The sequence below is a fragment of the Ochotona curzoniae genome, unplaced genomic scaffold, assembly GCF_017591425.1.
Source record: "Ochotona curzoniae isolate NIBS_2020 unplaced genomic scaffold, NIBS_Ocur_1.0 contig_2688, whole genome shotgun sequence".
Classification (NCBI taxonomy): Eukaryota; Metazoa; Chordata; class Mammalia; order Lagomorpha; family Ochotonidae; genus Ochotona; species Ochotona curzoniae.
Genome location: NW_024465553.1, coordinates 7510194 through 7533634, shown reverse-complemented (window position 1 = coordinate 7533634; position 23441 = coordinate 7510194). Strand labels below are relative to the sequence as shown.

At 39.1% G+C, this 23441-nt stretch overlaps 1 protein-coding gene across 6 annotated transcripts in view; it reads right to left on the bottom strand.

Moving 5' to 3' along the window:
• The window catches only part of RPS6KA5 (ribosomal protein S6 kinase A5), a 133194-nt gene that overhangs the window by 29928 nt on the left and 79825 nt on the right, over positions 1 to 23441 (bottom strand). For 4 of the 6 annotated variants that reach the window (XM_040975158.1, XM_040975157.1, XM_040975161.1 and 1 more), the window contains 3 exons: positions 17254 to 17369; positions 13574 to 13681; positions 2389 to 2472 (listed from right to left, as the gene is read on the bottom strand). In XM_040975158.1, coding sequence (XP_040831092.1) covers positions 2389 to 2472; positions 13574 to 13681; positions 17254 to 17369 — 308 coding nt within the window. The remainder of the gene's footprint in view (positions 1 to 2388; positions 2473 to 13573; positions 13682 to 17253; positions 17370 to 23441) is intronic. The other 2 variants (XM_040975159.1, XM_040975160.1) reach the window with 2 other exon arrangements.

Here is a 23441-nt window from a genome sequence, read left to right as displayed (position 1 = left end):
GTGCTAGGTATACATTTTCTCATTTAACTCAGAGTCACCAGGGTCCTTCTTGGTGGCAAGGAAGAGTGGCTGACTGTATTCAAGGCTGTGGGTGCAGAAATTCTGCAAGGGAAACAAGGATTTCTTTTCCAAAAAACTGATTCCTTCATTCTACTAAATCTTAGAAGATAATTTTCTAATTTTTTTTTTGGATAATTTTCTAACGGTTCAATCCCACCCAGCAAATTCTCCAAAAGCTTCAAAGAATACCACAAAACAGACTAAGCCAGCAATTTGGCTCTGGTCTAGTTACACAAACTAGTTTCACTGTCATTTAGGCCAAAACTCTCAGAACATTCTGCTGCTGGATTTGAAACAACGCAGAGACCAAAAGCAGATTCCCAGCATGGGCCTAAAGCAACACCATGCATACGTGGAAAGTGATCATGGGAAGGAATATTAGACGCCCAACAGGAAGTACTGATGGGGATGAGAAAAAGGGAGACGAAGAGGGCAAGAGGATCAGGAAAAGGCAGATTCCCTTATTTGGTGAGGGTTATTAATAAAGCAAAAGTGTGACAAAAAAACTGAACAAGTTTTACATTCTTCAATAAAAGAAGAAAAAAGCCCTGTGACCTAGATTTTATAGTATAATTACTTAGAAAGTGACTTTTATCATCTTCATTTTGTTCATACAAACAGAAAATGAAGACCCCCCTCCTTCCAAAGGACATTTTTTCGGGGAGTAAGACTATTATTTCCACATTGTTTTCTTCATGTATCTGAGGTAAAGGGGGATTTCAAGGGAGAAGCCCCACCCAGTCTCCCACCCACCCCAGGTCCCTGATGTGGGGCATGCTCCGAGGGTCTTTGCTCAAGTGATTTTGATAGTTTAACAGTTATGAATTGCTGCTAATCTTACCATTCTAAGCATGATGAGGTCATTAAAGAAGCTACTGATTGACATAGTCTATCTTAGAGTCTCCATTTGCCCAGTTTTTCACTGCCAACATATGGCTGAGGTGGTTTGACTGACTTGTTCTGTCCAAAGGACATTTTTAAAGAAGAGTTTAGGAAAACAGACTCAGATGATTCCAATGCAAAGATGTTTCTTTTTTTCAAGGTCTGCACAATGTTTAATTCTGTTAGAAGGGCAGTCAACACAGGCCCCTGTACCTCTCTGCAAAGTTCTGGGCAGGAATTGACAATGAGAGACTCTCAACTCAGCCCTCCTGGTCTCCTGGAAAGCAAATACAGTCACAAGGGATGGGCCTCAGGACTCTTTCGTTTATCAAATCTGCAGACACACAAGTCCCTTGCACCAAATGGCACAGCATTTGCATGTAAATTATGCACATCTTCCTATATCCTTTGTCATAGCTAGATTAATTATAATACCTAATGGGCTGTAAAGTGTTCTATAAATAGATCTTATACTGCACTGCTTAGGTAGTAAAGACAAGGAAAAAGTCTACACATACTCAGCAGAGACAATGTTCTTCCCAAGCATTTTCAATCTGAGGTTGTTTGAATTCACATTCATGGTCCTTGCAGATAAGGGGTCTGATCTAGGTACAGGAGATACACATGGTTATGTATCTGTTTTTCTACCAGAAATCGGCAATGCCAAAAAGCACCGTCCTAAGGCAGTCATCATGATTCACACAGGAGCAAGGAACACATTTTATTGTGCAGTGGTTCACCTGTGTAGTAAAAGCCCAGGTACCACTTGGCAGAATATTCCTTTTTTAAGCGTCACAGTTGCTGCTTCCCTTAAGATACAGGCTCTTAATTATGTTACGAACTTGTCAGTTCTGAGGTACCAGGTTTAAATGTTACTCCATGCACCTGATCTTAGCCAAAAAAAAGGCCTAGAAGGGATCAAGAGTTACTCTATGAAACAAACAAGACCATCACCAATAAACCTTTAAAAAATGAAAACTGGGTTCAGCCACTGTCCCAGTAGTTCTGATGCTGGTTGGTGTGCCCATGTCCCATGTTGGTTCCATTCCCACAGCCACACCTGACTCCAGCTTTCTGCTAATGCAGGCAGGTGAAGAGGACAGCTTAAGCAGCTAGGTCCCATTTGAGAGACCTAGACAGGCCAGGCTCTGCCTTGGGTTGTTGTAGGCATTTAGGCGTGTGAACCAGTAGGTGGGAGCTGGTTCCCTTGAGAGCTCAGTGTTTTCTGTTTAAGGGTATCACAGATCACTCTAGCCTTCCTTAATTTCCTTATTATAATTTCTCTTCGAAACACTGGATATCAAAACGTGTTAAGGGACAGAAAGCAGAAGCAAAGGGTCAGTAGTGGAGGGAGACAATACCAGACAGAGGTCAGTGTTGAAAGTTTAAACCCCAGGGTAGTAACTATGATTCTCATTATACATTTTATTCAAAAACTGAACATACCTTGTCATGTCCAGAATCTCCCCCTCTGACGATATCTGGTGCCATGTACTCAATAGTTCCACAAAAGGAATACGCTCTTTCCGTCTAGAATGATAAGTGACAAAAGAAGACTGTTAATTAACATGTTAGTGGTTAGGATACGCTACTAAGCAAGTTCAAGGTAGAATCCACCTCACTCACTCAGTGACAGGACAGGTCAGGTAGCACACAGACCAAGTCCTGGGTAAATGTCTTATCAGAAAGATGCCCCAAGCCTGAAACCTTATCATCATCCACTCATCTATCCATCACCATTTGTTTATTTCATTTGTTGTGACTTAAACTTTGGACAGAAAACTATGGAAGAACTTGGAGATGGAAGATTGAATGATAAAAAGGGAGAACATGGGCCTGGCGCAATGGATCAATTGGCTAACTCTCTACCTTCAAGTGTCAGAATCCCAATGAGCACAGGTTTGTGTCCCAGTTGCTCCACTTCCCCTCTTGCTCCCTGATTGTGGCCTGGGAAAGCAGTCAAGCAAGGCACAAAGTCTTGGGACCCTGTACCGGATGGAGACCTGGAGGAGGCTCCTGATCACCTCAGCTCCAGCCGTTGTGGACATTTGAGATGTGAACCAGTAGACAGATCTTTCTCTCTGTGTCTCCTTCTCTCTGCAAATCTGCCTTTCCAGTAAAAAGAAATATATCTTAGGGAAAAAAAGGAAGGGGAAACATGGAAGCAAAAAGAATGAAAAAATTTACTCCTGGATTTAACAGTATAGATTTAGCACTGAGAATGGTGATTTTAGTGATAAACAGATTCTTAAAGACAAAAATTCTTATTTCTCTCTTGTAGAACTTTAACAATTGAAGAGCTTATTTAATATTTCAAGCTTAAACATTAATTAAAAATAAACAAGTAATTTTTAAATGACTGTGACATATTTTTACCCTAACATACTAGAAAATAAACTCTGAAACGTAAGAGGGAGTGTCTATGTAGTTATGCATACATGTATTAAATATAGAAAAAAATTACTTTTCAGTAATATACAGGCTAGGCATCCCTAATCTAAAAATTCAATTTGAGTGTTGACAAGTCGAAAACTCTGCATCAGCAAAATCATCTCATAATTTATAAGTATCAATAATTTATATAAAATTATCTTCAGGATGTACATTCAAGGGCTACACTAAATATAAATAAATGCTAAAGATTGATTTATCTTTTATTGGAAAGTTCAGATTTACACAGAGAGAAGGAGAGGCAGGAGGAAGGTCTCCAGTACACAGGTTCGCTTCCCAAGTGGCCACAATGGTTGTAGCTGAGCCGATCCGAACCCAGGAGCCAGGAGCTTCTTCTGGGTCTCCCATGTGGACACAGGGTCCCAAGGCTTTGGGCTGTTCTGGACTGCTTTCTCAGGCCACAAGCAAGGAGCTGGAAGGGAACTGGAGCAGCCAGTATCCAATCAACACCCACATGGACTCCTGTAAGATGCAAGGTTAGGATTTAGTCAATAGGCTATCATGCTGGACTCTATAAAAGAATTTGATTTAGATTGACATCTTGTCACCCACATATCTCACAATACTTGCAGTTCTTCCAAAATCCCCAACATGCTGAAATTCGAAGTTCTTGTGATGGAAAGCATTTTTGTAAAAGAACTTGGTCCATAAGTCCCCACGGCTTTCTCTGAAATGTTCAAAGGTACTCTGGTGCCACTAAATGTCTTACAAAACTTCCCAAGTTTGGTACTTCTTAGACAAAGTTTTAAATGTATGCTTTACTCTTTTTCTACCAGCAAGGTCTCTAGGAAAGTAAGCACTCCATCTTCTTGATTGTGACGATAAACATTACTACTCTACTGAAGTTGTAGAAGTGGCTAAAGCCCCAGGCTTCCTTACTCAGACCAGCTTACAGAAACATTGGATGGCACGGAGCTACCCAGACACCTCATTTTTTTAAGTATTATAGCTATCAACTGTAATATACATATATATACATAAAACTGTTATTAATTTCTTTCTTTTCAGGTTCTATATGCACTGAATGGCTCACTTTTCCCTATAAAAACTGTAAAAACATAATTCAAGTATTCTTAAGTTGGCAGCCATATTAGGGAATAATTACTAATCATAAATCAAATATCATGATCTTTGCTTCATTTCCAGAGTAAATGCTAATTTTGCGGCAAATTACTGTAAAGACTCCTGGTAAATAAAATTCAGTTTGTATTAATAATTGTACAAAAGGTGACAAATCATTTTTAACATTTTGTTGGATATGCTTAGAGAAGGACCAACTGTACGCCAGAAACCACTCAGCTGCTTACTGGATAATTTTTTCTCAAAAAATCAAAAACTTAAAAAAAACCCCTCTAAAATTGTTTTTAAAAAGTGGTTTCAGTTAATCTCTTATGTAACAGTGTTTTACATGTCAAAAATCAGTGAAATAAAACATAAAAAATCACTGACATTATTTATTGTCATCTTAAAAAATACTTTAAATGGCCTGGCACAAAGGCTCAGTATTTAAATACTTGCCCTGCAAGCACCAGGATCCCATGTGCGCACCAATTTCATGCCCTAGCTGCTCCACTTCCTTTTCATCTCTCTGTTCGTGGTCTGGGAAAGCAGTAGGGGATGGGCCAAAGCCTTGGGACCATATGCCCACAAGGGAGACCCAGAAGAAGCTCCTGGCTCTTGGCTTCGGATTGGATCAGCCTCAGCTTTGTGGCCATTTTGGGAATGAATCAATGTATGAAATATCTTTCTCTCTCTTCTCTGTAAATCTGACTTTTCCAATGAAAATTAAAAATAAGCATGTAAAAAATACTTTTCAAGACATTTTTAAAACACCAAGGTTTGCTATACTAAAAGAAATGAAAATGATTATCTAATCTGATCTGTAAACAGAAAGATGATGACTTTTAAGATTTTGTGTCTCTAGAGTTCTATTTAAAAAATGAATCTTTTTAGCAAACGTAAACTTCCATGTCCATGTTAAATATAACCACATTATTTGAAACCATACATATTTCTTTCTCAATATGAGATGATGATAAAATGTTACAAATTTAAAGTCATGAAAATCTGGTCTATCTTTGCAAAACACGAGATATTCCTAAATTTGATGTAAAATGCCTATGAAATGTCTTATTGTTAGTATTGGAAAAGTCTGATAATCACCACTGGTTATCGTGCTTTATTTTGTCTTACAACGTCAGCTGTGTTGCTCTTCTTTATTCTTAGAGGAAGCTCAGAATCAAACCCAATACTCAGATTCCTTCTAACCTCTCCGTGTGGTTTTTGAACCTCTTTTTAATTCCCTGTACTTTCTCTAGTTTGGGTGACGGTGAGTGTATTGGACAAGTAGGCAGGATATATACTAAGAGATAATCATTTGTTAGAAATTCCAGGGGACAGAAAAATTAAAGTTTGAGTGTTGGGAACTTCCAGTTACTGAGAACAGTAAGCAAAGACAAATCTGTCTTCAGTCTGCTATTTTCAAATACTGCTATCACACCCTTTCCAAATCTGTTTGCTTTTCCCGCTTGGTTTTTAAATTTACCACAATGTCCTAAGAGTTTATTTTCCGTTTGTAAAAATATTATCAGTTTTAACTCTGAAATCTGTACTTATCTGCCTAAAAATATTTGTTACCTACAATGTATTATGAATACCTTTTAATTAATTAATGCTTTTTCATTTTTATCACGAGGACACACTTCACTGACCCTGCAATCCAGGCTTAGGAGCTCACTGATGTTTTCCATCCCATCCTCCCCTACTCCTGCCTGCACCCCCCCCCACTCTTCTCTCCTTATTTCTTCTTTTCCTTAGTTTTTACAACAGTATACATTCACTTAATTTTGCAATCACAGGTTTAACATTGCATTAGGTAAAGAAAAGGCAGCAATACTTTGCAAGTAGAAAGTAATAATAACAAACAACAACAACAAAAAATCAAAGCAAAAACCCGACTATTTCCTGGATGAATAATGAAATCCCAGAATGTCACCTCATACCTATAGATTACATTTTTGTACTTTGTGCATTAGTTCCCACAGATTAGAGGAAAACATATTTGTCTTTGGGGAGTAGTTGATTACTGGGGTAGATGTTTCTTTGTGACTAGCACTGAAGGTGCACATAACCCACGCTGGAGTAGCTGGGCTTCAGCACGAGCTCTGCCTCCCGTTTCTTACTAATGCAGACCCTGGGGAGCAGCAGTGACAGTTCAAGTAGCTGGCTTCTTACAATGCACACTGGAGACCTGGATTGAATCCCCAGCTCCCAATTACAGTTCTCTCTGCTTCTCAGAGAAAAAATCATTTTAAAAAATAACTCTACCAAAAACACAAGCTAATGAGATACAAAAGTGAAAAGTTACATGCTAAAACACAGTCCAGAATCTCTGGTTGGAGCAAGGGAGTTTTCACGGTACTAGTTAGTGAACCATGATATAAAAAGCTGAAGACATTAAAGCTAAACCATTTCACGATTATGCTTTATTATTGGCTTGAAGTACCACTTTTACAGTAACCCTTTTCTCAAGAAGATAGGCAATCAGTTTATTTAGCCCTATTCCCAGGCTCTCTTGCAAGCAGCAGGACTTATTTTGACAGCTTCACTGATTGTGAGTGAAAATTTACCCAGAAAACAAGCGCAAGTTGCATGTGAGCCCACCCCGTTCTGACGTCCCGATGAACCCATCAAGGACTAGCTTAGGGACTCCTCGCTCCTTAGGGAACAGGATCAGGCAATGCTGGACACAAACGGGCTTCCCTCCAGGGAACAGGAACTCAACCGTCCAGCTCTTAGGTATTTCTCAAAGGACACTCAATGGATCAAATCAGTTCTAGCCTTCACCTGTTAACGTTCTGTTCCAATCTTGGCCACTCAGGACACATAAAATGAGGAGCTAAAAGCAACACTACCGATGAAGAGGTGTTTTTTTCCCATCCTGTTTAGAAGGACCTTTAGACTGCTTCAGCGTGCCTCACATCGGGGACCTGGGATGGGTGGGGAGCTGAGTGGGGTTTCTCCCTTTTTTTCTCCCCTGATCCCAGATACAGGGAAAGTGATGATATTAGTGTGGAAACAATAGTATTACCTACTTTCCTGTAGCCTTTGACCCTTTGTACCCTAATCACCTACGTAAGATTATTTAAAAAAAAAAAAGAACAAAAAAGAAGGACTTTTAATTTTGGTGAATCTCACAACAAAGATTTGGACATGTCTGATTAAACAAAAAAGGAAGAAGTACATTTTCCACTGTTAATCACCCAAGACCGTGCCCCCAGGAAAGGGAGCGTGCTGAGAACTGGAGAGGCAGGCATGTGGCCAGTGCCACAGCTACAGCACGGGGGAGGTTAGCTATGTACAGGTCTCCAGTTTTAATGTTACCATGAGTACAAATCATAAGACTCTGACTCAAAAGAGGTGAGCTAGAATTACCAGTACCGCACAGATCCTGAAACCTAAAAAAGCTGAATCTTCAGTGAAAGCAAATTTAGGAAAAATAAATTGTTCAGATTAAACAAGCAAGCATTCACCCTATGACTTCAAAACCCCAGGCTTGTACCCCTTGTAGAGTTGGGATCTGAAAGATCTCTCCCCCACAGAATAGTTTAGAGGAGAAATCTGGTTCAACAATGGCAACACCTATGTTGCCACCTGTTAGAACCAGAGGCAGTCCCACCACGGAGCAGCTCAGGATTATCAGGGATGAGCTCTGAAGTCTCAACCTTACTACAATCCAAACGCAAGAAAACAGGAGGATTCCTGGAACTGCTGGGTAGAAACAAACCTTGGAGACTGGTGTTTGTAGAAGATAAAAAAAGGAAGCTCTCCAAGAAGCAGCACAGAAAATTCATAAAGACATGAAAGAAAAACAGGACAGAATTAGTAAATTAAGAAAAGTAATTTAAGGAAAATTTTCTAGAATGTTGCAAAAGTGTCAAGCAGATTAAGCAAAAGTACAAATCTATGAGTGCCAAATGTCTACTTCTTCAGTTGGGTGTGGTCACGAGAGGATTTGACTCATAATAAATCACTAAGCCACATGTTGATTTTGTTTTGGAGTATTCTTACAAAACATGTGTAGTAAGAGTCTTTAGCCTAGCAGTTAAGACACCTGTGTCTGATTAAAGGGCACCTGAGTTTGACACCAGGTCTGGCTCCCGATTACAGCTTTCTGCCAATGAGCTCCTGCTGCCTGCCTGGGAAGCATTTGTGTGGCTCCTGGCTCCTGGCTTCAGCCTGGCCCATCACAGGCCAGTGGATGAGAGCATTTCTCTCTCTTTCTCTCTCCCTCTGTTACACACACACCAAAGAGAATCTTCCACCTGCTAGTTTCATTCTTTAAAGCCTGAAACTCCATCTGGGTGTTCCACATGGAGGGCATGGGTCCGATCACTAGGGCCATTTTTTGGCTGTTTTCCCAGGCCCATTATCAGGGAGCTGGATTAGAAGTGGAGAAGCCAGTACCCAAACCAGTGCCCCATAAGGAAAGGATGCTGGCAGTAGCTTAACTCCCTGTGACACAACACCAGTACCTGCCTGTCTGTGTGTATACCTCTCAAAAAATACACAATCACTTTAAGGCACAAATCCACTTCTACATATATTAATACCCAGCAAAATTATCACTAAGTATGCAGGGAAAATAAAGGTATTTTAGGATGGAGACAATTTACTACTCATTGACCCTTATTAAAAAGAAATCTAAAGGATATGCAACAGAAATAAACTGAATCCAGAAGAAAAAAACCTGAAATGTAACAAGCAAAAATGAATAAAGAAAACAAGGAAATATGGGTTTATTTAGACAAGTACTAAATTTGAAAATAAATATAATAACTGCACGATTTATTTGGCAAAATATAATACAAGCAAGATGAAATTAAGTTACTGAATAACATGACTTTACATGTGTTAAGTGCAGATAAGCAGATGTCTTACCCTACTGCTTCTGTAGTGATCATGGCCACCCGAGAAATAATGGATAATTCTGAACTGCATTAAGTCAATACACAGATTTAAAATATCAGGATAAAGCCCACTAATGAGTTGTAGTATTACATTCTTCTAGACCAGCATGGTAAAATGAAATAAAGATATCTTAATTGCTTAAACAAAGCACAGGAGAGAAGTGGAAGCACAGAGGAAGGATGATAGAGAGAGACACCAAGCAAGGTGAGAGAAACAATCAGTAATCATTACACAGACCCAGTGCTGTAGCTACCGTGGCAAAGACAGACTCAAACTAAAGACTGAGCTGTAAGGGTCAACAGACAGCTGAAGCATCTTCATTCACAGCAGGAAAACATCTCACAAATTATTACAATTAAACAGGTAATAACTCATCATCATCATCACCACAGTAATGAGCCTGAATATTCTCAAAGTGAGCCTGAAAATACATCAAAACAAATGCAGAGATAGCATTAAGGAGAAATGGACAAATGCACACTCACAACGGGTACTTCAGTGTTATCACTCTTGTAACTGACAGACCCATTAGGAACAACACTAGTGAAGATGTGCAAGACAGAGACTGCTACCCAAGAATGTATACAAACCCGGGGCCAACAGGGATTACTGTCTTTTCAGGTATATGTGGCATGTTTCTAGAAATTTGTCATGCATGAGGTCATAAAGCAAATCTCAAATTCTACAAAAATTAAATGGTATATATTTTGTTTTCTAATCATAAAACATAAAATTGGGATTCACTGATAAAAAGATAATCCCAAATCCTATGATTCTGAAAGTCTATTAAAAAATCTGCTTCTAAATAATTCATGGCCAAAGGAAAGGATGAGATTTAATATCTGAGTAACAATAAAAATGCTACAGATTTTGTTCCTAGAAATTCATGGCTTTATTAAACAATAAAGAATAAATGTGAGCTAGATGTTTAAAGTTTAGAAAAATATGAAAAAAAAAAGCTCATAGAAAATAAAAGGAACCAAGTAATGGAGGAACATCATTTGAGAAATGGAAAACAAATTGAGAGGTTCAATAAAAACTATTCCTTATGAAAGACTAGAAAAGGCCCGAATCACTGGCCAACTGATCGAGAAAAGCTGCTAATCACAAATAATATTGGTAACTTAAGAGGAAACACTATTGTCATAATAGAGGTTTATAAAAATAAACAAATTCTATGGATATTAAAGACTTTAAAGACAAAATATAACATTCTTGTGAACAGCACAGTAATATCCAAAGAGACTGAAAAATAAATTTTAGTCTTTTAGGATCAAATATCTAGTATCTAGCAGATTGTCTGAGTCACAGCAAGAACTCAACACATGTTTGTAAAACTGTATGATCAAAAACCTCCTGGAAGACATACACTACAGATATTTAGAAATTTCTCTTATTCTCGGAATCTCAAGGATTTAGCAAATCTTGCAGTTGAGAAAAGGATGTACCAGCAAAGCATTAAATTTTATATAGCACTCATTATAAGGGGAAACATTATAAAATTTCCCAACATAGGGTCTGGTGCCGTGGCCTAGTGACCGAAGTCCTTGCCTTTGTGTGTCAGGATCCCATATGGGTGCTGGTTTGTATCCCAGCTGCTCTACTTCCCTTCCAGCTCCATTTGTGGTCTGGGAAAGTAGTAGAGGATGGCTCGAAGCCTTGAGACCCAGCACCTGCATGGAGACCCAGAATGAGGCTCCTGGGTCCTGGTTTCAGATCGGCTCAGCTCTGGCCATTGCACCTATTTGGAGAGTGAACAAGCAGATAGATCTTTCTCTGTCTCCTTCTTTCTGTAAATCTGCCTTCGCAATAAAAATAAAAGGCATTGTAAGTTTCTGTTTTTCTTCCTGCTGTTGGTTTTGTTTCGTAGCTTTTCACTTGGGGGGATTTATAGTGACTGTAGTGGAGAATGACATGTCCAGACGTAAGGATATGGTGCAATGTGCATTTTTACTTCTGGATCTAGGATGAACGCACAGTGAAACTGTTGGATGTGTCTTGATAATGGGATGCTGGACTCTCTGCCATTGTCCATAATGGACTTATGACTGTCTATGAGGAACTACGCTGTTGTAATAATATGGGAAAACTCAGCTAGGGGATTAATGGAGAGGTAGGGAAAATTCCAGGGTCTATGGAACTGTATCATAAAATGATAATAATGTGATAATTGTAATAATAAAGCTAAAAATTCCCAATATAAATCAATTTATAATCTAGTCAATGAATGATTCCCTACCCACAGTTAATATCTGACAAGCATTATTGGCTATGTTCACTACCATATTTCTAGGATCTATAATACCTGATGCATAATGGGTACTCAATCAATATCTTCTAAATTATTATCCAGTAGTAAATCATGAGCAGAAATATCACAAACAGGGTGGGCTTTTTAAGCTGCAGGCTTCCTTACAGAGATAGGATTGGGCTTGATCACTGTGGAGACCCTTACAAACATCCCCTGTGGACTTTGGTGCTCCTGGGTCTTCACAGAGAAGCCTTCCACACTCCTGTCCCAGTAACCATGCTTAGTGCAGTGGAAACAGGCCTAGGGTGCAGGCCAGTACTGCAGGCCACTTTCCACTTCCACACTAGCTTTCCTGCAGTACTGCCCTCAGCTGTGCCCTCTGAACTGCCCCCCAGTGTGGCAAAGGGACCTTCTTAATCTTCTCTGAAGATCAGAGTAGTTGTTGCTTGTGTGAATGGGGGCAGAGAGGGGAGCTGGGGCTTGCCATTTAGACACACCTCCAGCCCAGCCTCCCATGTCCGAAGCACACCTGCCTTTGCTCTGAGGGACACCCAGCACCCCGAGTCCCTGAATGTCCCTGGGGGTCACAAGTGCAAATGAACCTGCCTTGAGATTCCATATCACCAGCACAGGATTCAGCAATTTCTGGGGGACCCAACAGTCCCACCAGCCTCTCTGTGGTCTGTCTTCCAACCTGCAGCTGCCACCCTCTCCCCTCCTTTCTGTGTGCTGGTCTATTCAGTCCCTTGGTTTTTATTTTAGTGTGGTTTAACCAGGAAGCTACAACAAGCATGATTAGCCATTCATATTTTCACAAAGGAGTAAAACATTATAAAAATCAATTGTTTAAACTGCTTAAAAAGAATTCCAGTAAGTTCCTTAAATTCATCATTGTTTAACCACGATTTTGAAATCAAAGACAATCCATTCACCGTTACAGCTAGTTTCACGAAGACATTTACCATTTGTGTCTTCTTCATCATTGTAGTGCCCAGTACTGAGCACAGTAGCAATGGTCAGTAAGTATTTATTACATAAGTCAATTCAATGAATATAGTTATAATAAAAAAAAATAAGACTTTCAGGTTTTTTTTAAACTTCAGCACTTACCTTACTCATCTAAGATTGCTTAGGCAGCAGTCCAAAAAGCAACCTTAAATAAACAGCCCTAATTTGAAAGCCAACAGTGAAGTATGTTACAGTGACAAAGTTCTTCACTACACAAAGTTTACTACAGTCCTGCATTCTATTCTAACAAATCCCTGCATTCAAATCTACTTATGTAAACTGGGTAACTGATATGCTAGTGATATAATTTTATTATAACTGCTACACAAATAGCATTTATTACAGATGGATGTATAATTTTACATATCACTAGATACATTTATAATACAAAAGTTATAATTAACAGTGAATATATAAGGCTTTTCACATTTAAAATCTATACATTAGCTACTACTTCTTAGATTCATTTTGAACAAAAGACACAAGATCATCAAAGAATTACTACTACTGTACTCTTTCAAGTAAATCGAAAAGGCTATTACAACTCACCCTGGTTGTAATTACAATGTCAACTCTGTCTGCTTGGTTTTGTGATTCTTTATTGCCTGCCATCTAAGCCACAATACTCCTAGAAGTACTGGAAGGTTATTTGATTGTTTAAATTATACTTTACATATTTTATAGGGAAAGGTAAATGCGCACTTTTTATTAAAAACTGGTAAATTCTGATACAGCCACAAAAGGCTTAATTTTATTCTAACAGGCTATTCCATGGTCATTTTCAATAGAAAATATTTAGTCTTTCATGCCAAAAATGTTTCCCTAGACAAATCTGCACACACATCCATAATTCTCATCACCATGCCCTGTGAGATGTCTGCTCTGTGGCTACTTTTTTATTCTTATTTACATCCTGTTAGTACTAACTTCAAATTGAAACATGATACTCACTTCATCAGCCACAAACTCCTTACTCAGACCAAAATCTGTCAGCACCACATGGCCATTAGAATCAAGTAGAATATTCTCAAGCTTAATGTCACGGTATATAATCCCCAACTGTAAAAACAAACACATATGTATTTAAAAATTATTTCCAAAAATTAATTAGGACAGTGTTGAATCTATCCTAACATAAAAAGGCACTGCTCTCTTTAGGATCCTTAGCGGGGGGGCGGTTGGAGTGGGGGTGGTGGTCCTCGTGCTGTTAGGGCAGTGCGGCACTCTGAGTTCAGGGCCAAGTTGCCTGCACCTGCCCAAACATGTCTTCCCTCTGCACGTCCAGATGCTGCCCCCTGCTGGAGTGGTACTGCGCGGGCTATCTGATGACGGAGTGGCACTGTGTGGGCTATCTGATGATGACTCACTCTAGATGACCTTCTGGTGTCTACGTCACCAAGAAATGTCCCTCACCTCCCAATGTCATTGCCTCAGATGTCCTACAGCTCCTAGGTTGGCATGGTACTTACCAACGGACGACTGATGTTCTCTGAGTGCTTCCTGTTTGCCTGGGTGTTCTCCTACTCCAACTGTTTTTCATTTCTTACATATTCATCCAATATCTAGCACAGTGTCATGTGTCAAATGGGGGTTTAACAAAGGCTTGTTGAATAACAAAAGGCTTTTAAACAGCTAGGCTGAAGAGCACTGGCTAATTGTAGTTGCTCTTTAGTTCTAAATAAGCAAAGTAAACCAATCAATACATATCTATATATTCTGCTTAAGTTTGACAAAACACATCCGCTAATACTTCAGCCATGCAACACAAATAAGTTCACCCAAGTTATGTAAGAAGTTATTCACCTGCATAAATTTGGTTTCATGCTTTTAAATATGCTGGACTGAATGAAGCATTATTAAAATTTACAAATGTGCTCTTCTCAACACCAAATACTACACGAAAAAGCAGGATATTAATAGCTTCTTAAAATCGAAATAAAACCACATGAAGAAAAGTGCTTGTCAACTTTCCTCCAAGAATTTTACTGTTCTACATGGAAAATAGGAGGCAAACATATAGATTTTGTATTGAACAGATATTTGGCTTGAAACATTACATGCACCCAACAACCAATATTAAAGAAAACTTACTAGGAAAAGATTATAGGTACAAATAATTTCCTCTATTTTAATCCATAATTTTCTAATAAATCACAATTTTTAACTCTTTTTATGAAATCTGGTATAAGTACAATTATATCAAGACTAATGTTTCTGGCTTTGTGGTATTCTAATGTGAATAAAAATGTAGCTGAGACTTTGGCATTAGTTTTATTACATATCAATTATATCTCTAAGCAGTATTCATTATGCTATTTATTTCTGTGTTTTGATCACCAGTTAAATATTAATGAATAGTCATGAATATTCCTTTAATAAATAGAATTAAAGTTTCACACAAATAAAATCTCAATTTTCTGGTTTACGCAATCAGGTAAATGTCTTTACTGTTTTCTCCCCAGTACTTTTGATTATTTATATCATCATTTTATACTATAAAAAGATACATCTGGTGCAGGCATTGGGCCTAGTGGTGTGCATGTCCCCATGCTGAAGTCTATAGCTCCTGCAGCTTCTTGCTAACACAGACCCTGGAAGCAGGACTGGAGCTCTTGCCTTCCATGTGGAAAATCTGGATTGAATTCTCAGCTCCTGGCTTCAGCCCTTTCGGCCTTTGTCACTATTTGGGAAGTGAACTGGCAAATGGGAGCTCTCTTTCTCATATATAATAACAATTACGTTTTGAAGTTAATCCAAATCACACAATTCAAAGGTCTTTGTAGACCATTCCTGGTCCAATCCATTTCTTGAATAAAGATGTAACTATACCCCATAAAAATAATCACAAGTCTAAATGCTGTTACTACGTGGGAATTCCTATCAGAAGGACAGCAATCTGTTGCCAGGACTTTGGTGCAAAGCCCTGTCGGGCTGTTCTTCCTCTGCCCCTCTGCCCCACTGCCCTATCTCCCTGCCGGCCCCACCCCTTCCTTGTTCTCCTGCCCATTCACCCATTCCTCCCTGTTTGTAGTCTGGTTTCTACTTGGGGCCAGAAGAACCCTTTTCTTGATTTTAACTTCTTTTTTATATTTATTTTTTCATTTCTTTTTAAAATTTTATTTATTTTCATTATTTTTGCTTTAAGGCAGAGCACTTCAGAGATATCCAGAGAAAGCTGCACCATCTGTTGGTTTCACTGCCCCAGTGCCCATAACAGACAGGGATGGACCAGGCTAAGGCCAGGAATTTGGAACTCAGTCCAGGTATCTCATGTGGGTTACAGGGACCCAAGTACTTGAGACAGTACCTGCTGCCTCCCAGGGTGAGCATGAACAGGACGCTGGATCAGAAGCACAGGGGCGAGAACTCTTCTGATGTGGGATGTATGTATCTCAAAGGGCAGCATCCTAACTGCTGTGTCAAATGTCCTCTGCCCCTAAACCCTGATTTCTTTTCTGGTATCTTCCAATCCTCTTTTCCCAGGCTCTAACAATACTGCCTCTATCTGTTAATCCAAACTCCCTGCTCCTTTAAAAATTCCATCCCCCTTGCTCTATTATCAGCACTGTAGACTGCATATATAAAGCAGAATCGTGGCTTTTTGATGCCCCTATATTGCCTAATTTAGTGACCCAAGTCCAATACCTAATTTTATCTCACAGGGGAAACCCACAGGCCAGTCCACATAATGGTTACTTGTCTCTACAATAACACTTCCTCATTAAGGAAAAAACGGTCAAAATTTTGTGACTCAAGATTAATGGTAATCCTGAATGACATGCCTAAATTGACTTTCATGGAGTGTCAAGGACACAGATTTCATTCAAAGGCTTTCACAGTTCAATTCATGCTAAATGGAGGAGGCAGGTGGGGCTTTGGGCTAGACAGGGCACCAGGGACAAAATAAATGCAAGGTGGTGTATCAGGCTAAGCTTTTGCCTGCAGTGCTGGCATCCTATTTGAGCTCTGGATACTCAACTTCCACTCCAGATCCTTACTTACAGCCTGGAAAACAGCAGATGTCTCAAGTCCTTGGGCTCCTGCACCCATGTAAGAGACCTGGAAGAAGCTCCTGGTTCTTGGCTTCAGAGCAGCTCTGCTCTGGCCATTGCAGCAATTTGGGGAGTAAACCAGCAGTCAGAGGGGCAATCTCTATTTTCTGTCTCTGTAACTCTGCCTTTTCCAAAAAATAAATAATAATAATAATAAAGAACAATAGAAGAGAAAGGGAGGGGGAGGGATGAGAAACAATTTTCACTCCCAACCTAATCAGAAGACACCCCAAGACGGATGGGCAGAGTCTAAAATAGAGTACATATACCTTGTGGCTTCATTTGCTAAGTTATTTTAATAATTAAAATAATGTATTCTGTTGATATTTCATAATACCTACACTTAAAAAATTTCCATGAAGAAAGCCAACAAACTGCTCAGATTTAATCTGCAACAGGCACAACAACAAAGCACTTTGAAATTCAACTTTTCAAGAGGACACTATGAGAGTGAGACACCAGGGAACGTTCTGGAAATGTGCACTCACAACTACCACCACGACAAGGACACAGGAACACACGGGCTCTTCCGGCAGCAGCATTACCTCTCTCAGACGTGGGGAGGGTACAGTGTCTTACCTTGTGGAGGTGCTCGAGGGCAAGCACAATCTCTCCCACACAGATCTGTACCTCGTGCTCTGTGAAACGCTCTCTTTGAGAAAGATGAGTAAAAAGTTCTCCACCATTTATATAATCTAAAAACGAAATATAGTTTTCTTTCTTTGACTTGCATTCATACACGAAAGGAGGTATTTGCTTGTTTATCGCTTTGGATTAACTATGAGGCACTGACTTGAAAAAATATTATTTGTTGTACAATTCTTAGCATACAGTTTCACATAGAATATACTAGATACAAACAATAATAATTTCACAATCATAAGCTAATGATTTGCAGAGTACTGCCATTAAAACATTACATAAAACTCATATGTACTTAAATATGTGTCCCCATTCACAGCCTATCAGGAACTTCATACAACAGATCCTTTGCTTTCTATACAACACCAACTTATCAGCTACTACAATAACTAAAAACTCCCAGCTTTGCCTCAGTGGTTACTGACAGTCACTCTTTTTATGTCAGACGGGCAGATGGGCTGTCCTCCAGGACTGCCATGTGCCCTTCTACAAACACCTAGCAGGGGCCCAGAGGATAAAAACAGTCAATGGTGGCTGAACCAAAGCACTTGTAACTAGAAGGTTCCCATTTTCCTGCAATTTGTCCTGTTTATCCTAAGGATGTTGAAGAATGAAACAGGAGACCTAAGGGGCTACATGAAGAAAGAAACCAAGAGGATTGGCTAATTAAAATTTATATAGATAACTGGCATATAATATTTATTGATAAAGTGATGATTGAATGTTCCCCTTTTAGAGAACAATACAGGTTGATATTAACAATTTGCTTAATTTTACTCATGTTAATAATTTTTTTTGCTAAATACATGCTACAACATTTTTATTATAGTTTCATTAGAAATTAAATGTTACTACATTAAAACACCATTTGTATAAAAACATTTCCATCTATAAGACACAAATAGAATTTAAAGCTTTTTTTTAAAAGGTGTATCTTAAAAATTATATTCACTTATGAATTTTACCACCATTTGATTAAAGAACAAGGCAAATCCTTCATGAACTTATAATTTTTTCCCTTTATCTTGTCCATTTAAGCATTAAATTTCAAAAAAAGCAGATGCAACAGAATTTAAAGAACTCTAATAGCTGGCTGTTCTGCAATGTAGTTTTCAAAGCACATGTCAGCAAAAAGCATCCCCTCCTAAGGCTGCTGTATTTTGCTAAGAGGTTTTAATTATATCTGAACACAAAGCTAATTATTAAAAAGGTGTAAAGGAACACAGCATTCCTGTAAAGTAACAATGATTTAAAAAAAAAACTTTTAAGTGGTTATTTACTTAACCCCAGCACTAAAATATTAAAGTATAAAATATGCATAAATGGTTCCCACAGTCAGGCATAGCACAGAAAAACAGGCATCCGTATACCCAGTGACAAACTCCTACACAGCCTTGAGTGTCCAATTCAATCATTTCACCTTCTATGGGCATCCAGCAGAGTTGATCACTTCCTCATGTGTTACCATCCTACTTATTAAGGACGCCCACCATTGCAATTATCTTGCCACACTGCAAATGTTTATTTGCAGACTTGCTTTCTTTGCTAAAAAAATCAGGATCAATGTATTCTCTGCTATATATCCAACCTAGTGCCTGCCTGTGGAAGCACTCATTAGATGCTTATTTCATTAATCATTTAACACAGATTATTAATACTGGAATATATATTAAGTACGTTTCTGAAAAAAGATTGCTCTGGAACTCAAAAGGCCAGTGCATTAAAAAAAAAAAAAAACCCAACGTATTCTTGTCTCTAGAGGACAGTCCGAGTTCTGTGACCCAACTAGCCAGTGGCTCCACTGCGGTCCTACTTTGAGTGATTTACCAACAGGGCAGGAAAAGTAACTGCTTAGATTATTGTTACTTTTGCATGTGAACAGAGTCCTGCTTTATTTGGGGGATTGGAAGAAAAAAAACTACAAATCTAAGGAGGTAAACCTAAGATAACATCAGGGAAACTACTTCCTACTCTTGTAACAGACTGTCCTGACAACCCAGCATGAAGGCTCGACGTCATAGAGTGAGCATGTACTTGTTCTGTAGGTATGTGCTGTATACTTTACAAGGTGAACAGCGAACTCTATCTGGTGGTATAGGCTATTACAGAGGCAAAGGAGAGATAAAGCAGAAGTGATGGTGCCTGGAGTGTGCAATAATTATGAGCTGCAATGGTCAATGGCACAGAGGGTAGGCTCGCAGGATTCCCTAGAGGGAAGCACTTGGTACATCATTATGCTGTTCTATGTGTTATGTAGTGGCATCTCATTATAGCTTTAATCAGCAATTTTCCTGAGTAACCATGATACTTTGCATCTTTCTATGTTTCATTGGGCATTTCTGTATCTCTTGTTGTTAAGTATTTATTAAAGGTGCACATGCGTGTGTGTATGTGTGTGTGTATGCATGTCCCATTTTGGTTTTCTTTCTTACATTCATATTACTATGAAATTTACCCATGTTTAGTGTAAACTTTACTGTTTTTTTTTCTTTTTAAGTATATCCAGAGTTGTGCAACATTCATCTCTATAATCAATTATAGAACATCTAGCTGCTTATACTTTTGGAGTCATATCTAAGAAACTTGCCAAGATCAACATCACAAAATTTTTCCTGAGACTGGGTTCTTACTGTGTCTAATCCACTTTAACTTTTGTGTATACTGTGAAGGAAACGGGTTAATTTCACAACTTATTTTTTGCATGGAGCTTGGTATCTTCCAGTTTCAACAGTTAAAAATATTCTTTTCATACTGCCAACCCTGCTGGAAAAAAAAATCTATTGACTTTAAATGTGCATACTTCTAGAAAGCTAATACTATTCTTCTGACACAAGTTTATTCTCCCAATTACTGTGAGTCTGTAGGACACTTTGAAATTAGGAAGTACAATTCTATCAACTTTATTGTTCCCTTTCAAAATAGTTGCAGCTATTCTGGGCCCCTTGATTTTCCATATGCATGTTTGGATTATGCTACCAGCTTCTATGAAGACATAGCTGATGTTTTTGCAAGACTGAGTAAATCTGTAAATTAATCTGGAAGATACTGTCACTTCAATAATACATAGTCTCTCAATTCAAGAATATGCATGTCTTTCACTTTTTAAAATATTTATTTATTTGAAAGAGTTATATACAGAGAGATGAAAGAGGGAGGGAGGAAGAGAAATCCATCCATCTGTTGGGATATTCCACACATGGCTGCAATGGCCAGGGAGGGCCAGGTGGAACCAGGAGCTTCATCCAAGTTTCCCACATGGGTGGCAAAGGCTTAAGAACATGGGCCATCTCCCACCTCTTTTCCTAGGCCACTGGCAGGGAGCTGGATACAAGTGGAGCAGCCAGGACATGAACTGGTGCCTACATGGGATGCTGGCATCACAGGTGGAGGTTTTACCCCGACTACCACAATGCCAGACTCTGACATGAATGTCTATTTAAGTCTTGTTTCATACCTCCCCCTAAAGTTTTGTAGTTTTGAGTGTCTGTTTTACACTTTTGTTATTATACTGATTCTAGAGTAAGCAGTCAATTTCAGGCTGTTCATCACCACATATACAGGAACTCAATTTTTCTTGGTATGTTGATCTTGTATCTTGCATCTTTACCAAATTGTGTTTCCAGTTTTAGCTGTTCATTTGTGGATTCGTTAAGATTCTGTGTTTACAAGATCATGGCAATTTTAAACAGTCTGTCTTCGTCCTTCCCCACTTGAAGGCGTGTTGCGAGCTTTACTTGCCAACACTGCTGAATCCAGCGGTGAACATGGACTACCCTTTCCTGGCCTTGGTGAGGGAGCCTCCGTGCAGGCTGCAGCAGTGTGAGCTTGGGGTTTGCCCAGAAGCCTGTTTCAGTTTGAGCAAGTTCTCTTCTATCCCCTTTGTTCGGTGTTTGCTTAAACATGAAGGAATTTGAGATTTTATTCTTTATTCTATGTAATCTGATAGCAGAGGTTTATCTGGCATAACAAATATTTTTGTTCTTTATTCAATAAACCTGGTTTAGTAAACTGATTGGCTTTTTGTTGCTAAACTAAGCTTGCACAGCAATGAAAAATCCAACTGGGTCATGCTATATGATTCTTTTTGTGTGTTCCTAGATTTAGTTTCAGAGAATTTTGTTGAGGATTTTGGCATTTCTATTCAAAACAAGTATTGGTCTGTGGTTTTCTTTTCTTGTGATCTTTTTGTTTAGCTTAATACTGGTGTAATACTTCCCTCAAAGAATAAGCTGGGAAATATTTCTCCTTCTAAAAGAGTTTGTGAAGAATCAGTGCTAATATTTTAGAATGCTTAGTAACACTGACCACTTGCGCCTCAGCACTTCTTTGCCTGTAGCTTTTATCAGTAATATTAGTAGCAATAATCATTTATTATTAGGTTCCTTTTTCCTTATTTTTAAGGACTTATCTATTTTTATTGGAAAGACAGATATATAGAGGGGAGAAGAGACAGAGAGGATGATCTTCCGTCTGATGATTCACTCCCCAAGCAGCCGCAACAGCCAGAGCTGTGCCAATCTGAAGCCAGGAACCAGTAACTTCCTCTAGGTCCCACACAGGTGCAGGGTCCCAAGGCTTTGGGCCATCCTTGACTGTTTTCCCAGGCCACAGGCAAGGAGCTGGATGGGAAGCGGGGCAATGGGACATGAACTGGCCCATGTACAATGCTGGCCATTTGGAGGTGTAAGGATTAGCCAGTAGCATCATCTCAGTGGTGTCAACAATCATTTTTTAAATTATAGGTCCCTTCAGAAGTGGTATTTCTTCTTGAATCAGTTTCAGCAGCTTGTATCTTTAAGGATTTTTTAAATTTCATGTAAATAACCTAACATGAAAATACACAAATAACATTACTGTATAATGGCACACAGTTGTTAATGGTATTTCTCTCGTGGTTCTCTCAATTCTTTAATCATGTTCCTTCTTTCTTTCTTTCCCAATCCTACCAATTTGGATCTCTTTTTCTGCTCAGTCTAGTTAAATGTTTGTCAATTTATTGATTTTCTCAAAGAAACATCTTTTGGTTTCATTGATTTTTCTATTGGTTGCACAATCTCTATTTGATTTCTTTTTCTAATCTTTATTTCTCCTCTTTGTATTGCTTTTTAAAAAAGATTTATTTTAATGAAGGTGAATATTTATAGAGAGAAGAGGAGACAGACAGAAAGATCTGCTATCCATTGTTTCACTCCTCAGATGGCCACAATGGCCAGGGTTGAGCTGATGCGAAGCTAGAAGTCAGGAGCTTCTTCCGGGTCTCCCACGTGGGTGCAGGATCCCAAGGGTTTGGGCTGTCCTCTACTGCTTTCCCAGGCCATAAGCAAGGAGCTGGACTGGGAAATAGAGCAGCTGGGACATAAACCTGTGCATTTATGGGATACCAGCACTAACAGGTGGAGGATTAGCCAGTTGAGCCATCGCACTGGACCTTTGCTTTGGATTTAATTTGATCTTTTCTTTTAAGTGATTTAAAGTAGAAGACTGAGTTGTTTATTTCAGTTTTTTTTTTTTAACTTAGGCAATTAAGAACTAGGGCTACATTTGCTGTGTCCCAAAAGTTCTACTATTAGTATCTTAATTTTCTCTTTTCAAAGATCTCATGATTTCTCTTAACCTCTGACATATTGGTTATTTAGGAGTATGCTGCTTAACTTTCACATAGCTGTGAACATGCCTAATTTTGTCTTCTTATATAACTTGTTGCCAAGGCCTCTCACAGCACCTGAGCCCTGGATTGGCAAGGAGAGTGGGCAAGTGCTCCCAACAGATGAGAACCCAGAGACATAACAAGTGTCTGGGCTCACCTCCTTTACAACTGTGTCTTCACACAGCCCAGGGCCTCTGAGACCAGACAAAGGAGAGATGCATGCCACTGCAGACAGAGGGCTCTTGTTTGGTGCCTGTTCTGCTCGATCTTCAAATAAACAAAGCCACAAAGTAAGTACTCTTAAAATAACAGCACAGTCCTCAAAGATAGCAAAACAACGTCCAGAGAACAGACACTGGGAAGGGAACCTCAGCCACCCAGAACTGCGCATCTCACTGAGACTGAGGACAGCCCACAGCAATCCGATCCAGGAGGCGGTGGCTTTAGCCAGGGCTTCACCCAAGTGCTCACAGTCGCT